Source organism: Microtus ochrogaster, chromosome 7, assembly GCF_000317375.1.
Source record: "Microtus ochrogaster isolate Prairie Vole_2 chromosome 7, MicOch1.0, whole genome shotgun sequence".
NCBI lineage: Eukaryota > Metazoa > Chordata > Mammalia > Rodentia > Cricetidae > Microtus > Microtus ochrogaster.
In genome coordinates, this window is record NC_022014.1 from 62395161 (window position 1) to 62398065 (window position 2905).

Here is a 2905-nt window from a genome sequence, read left to right on the forward strand (position 1 = left end):
CCAAAGCCACAGAGAAACCCTGTCTCGAAAAACCAAAATAAATAAATAAATAAATAAATAAATAAATAAATAAAAAAAGATAAAAACAGGGTTTCTCCATGAAACTGTCCTGGCTGTCCTGGGACTCACTTTGTAGATCAGACTGGCCTTGAACTCACAGAGATCCACCTGCCTCTGCCTCCCAAGTGCTGGGATTAAAGCCATGCACCACCACCACCTGGCTAGAATATTTTTTTAAACTGAAACTGGTTTCCTCTGAGTAGTCAGGGTCTAAAGTAGAAAAGTGTGAAACAGACATTATGGGTATTTATTAATTTGATGTTAAATAACATTTGAATTTAAAAGCATAACTATTCCCAATTCCCAGAACTACTAAACCAAGCTCTCAGCTAAGTCAAACCACTGTTACTATTGTCCAACCGGCCAGGTGTTATGATGCAATCTATGAACTAGCACCCACCAACTGAAGAACACAAGCAAAGCGCACCCCTGTTCTCCAATCTCTGCTGCACAATGCATCATTTGCGGCTCTGCTTTTAGACATCCTGATGCCTCGCAGATGCAGATCTAACTGCATGGATTACGGCCTGGGGATCAGGGATGTAAAGCAGTGCACATGACTCGAGGAGCAGCAGACTCTGGAACCACAGATATGATGTGAGACACAGTGATCTGAAACAGTCAGCCTCAAGTAACTACACAGAGGAAACTACTTTAAAAGAACTTTCTCAAACTGCTAATAGCTTTTATTTCTTAAAGTATTCTTTAAAATGTAACAAATCTTTTTGTGTGAGACAAATCTTACCATGAGGCCGTCCTCAGACTTCAGAGAGATGTGCCTATTCTAGATTAACACCACTGCACCTGGCTAATGTATGTATCCTTAAATATTTACCTTCAGAAAGGAATTTTATTAGTACATACTCAAAAACACCGATGGAAGTGGCCATGCGAATTTTCCCAACAACTGAATTTCCTGTATATTATCAAAACTCTACACTTCTCCAGTGCACACAGCAGAACACAGAACTCACCTTCTTGGCATCACAGTATTAAGAACCATCCATAACTTATTGACAGTTTGAAGAATTCTCCGTGGAACCCCTGCATTCAGCAGCTGGTTCATATTGGATGTTAATACTTCTGCATACGGTATAAGTTCACTGGCAGAAAGTAGAGTCAAGTGCTCCATAATCTGCATCACTTGTGTGTGATTTACTGGCACAGCTGAAAATGCTGAAAAGAGAATGTTACTATCATTACCTAAATTCTGTAATGTTTACCAGGCAGAAATAGACACTGCTTTCTTAGAGAAGGAGCCAAACAAATCAAGAAAGCAATGGTGTTAAAAGAAAAACGTCCCATCAATTTTCACTAAAGCTAATACAGTCATTCGAAAACTTCTTGGATGGCAGGTGAGAGGGCTCACAGGGCTTTGGGCAAGTGAAGCCTGATACCTGAGTTCCAACCCTGTACCCATGTGAGGAATAGAACCAGCTCCAAAAGCTGTCCTGACTTCCACATGTGCAGTGTGTCATGTGCAAGGCCCTACACAAACACATATGAAATAAATAAATTAATAGTAAAATGTAATAAAAATAAATGAAAATCCATAAAAGTGTAGATATTATTTCATAAAATTCAGGTCCCACCTACCACGGAAGAGATGATTCTCACTACAGGCATGGGAGAGCTGGCCTGGATGACATGGGCTTCTATGAGCTGGTTCCACCTCCCATTTGAATGGGGCAGTCCCAGTGGCCCAGACTGACAAGCTCAGCTAGGCTGGCCCACCCCATCATCTCCCCGATCTATGGCCCGCTGGAGCATGTGCAGGGACTGGTCCTGCAGAACAGTAGCTGCAGGATTTCTATGACTGGGGAAACACTAGATCTGAGGAGTTTCAGTGGAGCAGTGATGATGGGGAGCCAGAGACCCTGAACCAGACCAACGATTCATTGCAGCAAACATTTTGTGGGAGGAGCTGACTGGACAAAAGGGTATAGCATGACACACCACAGCTCCTAATGCCACTAGGATGGATGAAGAGGTATTGGAAAGACAGAGGAGCGAGGTGGTTGTTTTGTATTGTTTTGTTGTTACTATTTTGGGTGGTTCTTTGGGGGGGGGGGCATGCTGCAAAGCTGGGGTGGATATAAAGGGACTAAGAGGTGAACATGATTGAGGTACATGATGTGAAATTCCCAATGAATCAATAAAGAATTATGTAAAACTAAAAATACATTTTAATTCTACATGAAAAAATAAATATCTATCTAACTGCCATTCAAATTCACTTTTGTCTTTAATAAATGGTGAATTATATGTTAAAAAAATCATGAGTGACAAGTTGGCTAACCTCATTTTTTGGATAACTCAGGCTGTTTTTTAAAAACAGCACTGAAGCAGGAAAGTGGGTCTGAGTGTTGCTTCTGTGGCTTACTAATTTGGAAGTTTTTCAAACTCCTAATACTTTCCTCCAGGAGTCCCATTGAAGGAAATGAGCATCTAGCAGATTGCTGTTATTAAATATCTGGAATTGTCTCTCCACTAGAGTGGCCACTAACTACATCTGGCTAGCAAGCATAAAATAAACACTAAGTGAAAACTGAGCATCTATGAAAAAAGAGCAATCCCATTAACACTCTGATTTCATATGAAATAGTATACTGTAACTAAGAAATTAAATCAAAATATTCTTTAAATTTATTTTTGTTGCCATCATGATCACAGTAACTATCTATACCTCAATGTTCATGATCAACTGACTACTTCAAGGCAAACAGACAGTCACGTATGTCCTTCACCAAGGAAAACCAACAATACCTAAAAGAAATGTAGAAGAAACTATCGAAAGCTGTTAAGAACACATTGCATGTCATCTTTTTTTTTTTTTTTTTTTTTT

The 2905-nt window shown here is 39.8% G+C and overlaps 1 protein-coding gene across 1 annotated transcript in view; it reads right to left on the reverse strand.

Moving 5' to 3' along the window:
• Ints2 (integrator complex subunit 2) overlaps positions 1–2905 on the reverse strand; it is a 55662-nt gene that overhangs the window by 18499 nt on the left and 34258 nt on the right. The window contains exon 18 of the mRNA XM_005350458.2: positions 1035–1236. Within this exon, the coding sequence (XP_005350515.1) occupies positions 1035–1236 (202 nt within the window). The remainder of the gene's footprint in view (positions 1–1034; positions 1237–2905) is intronic.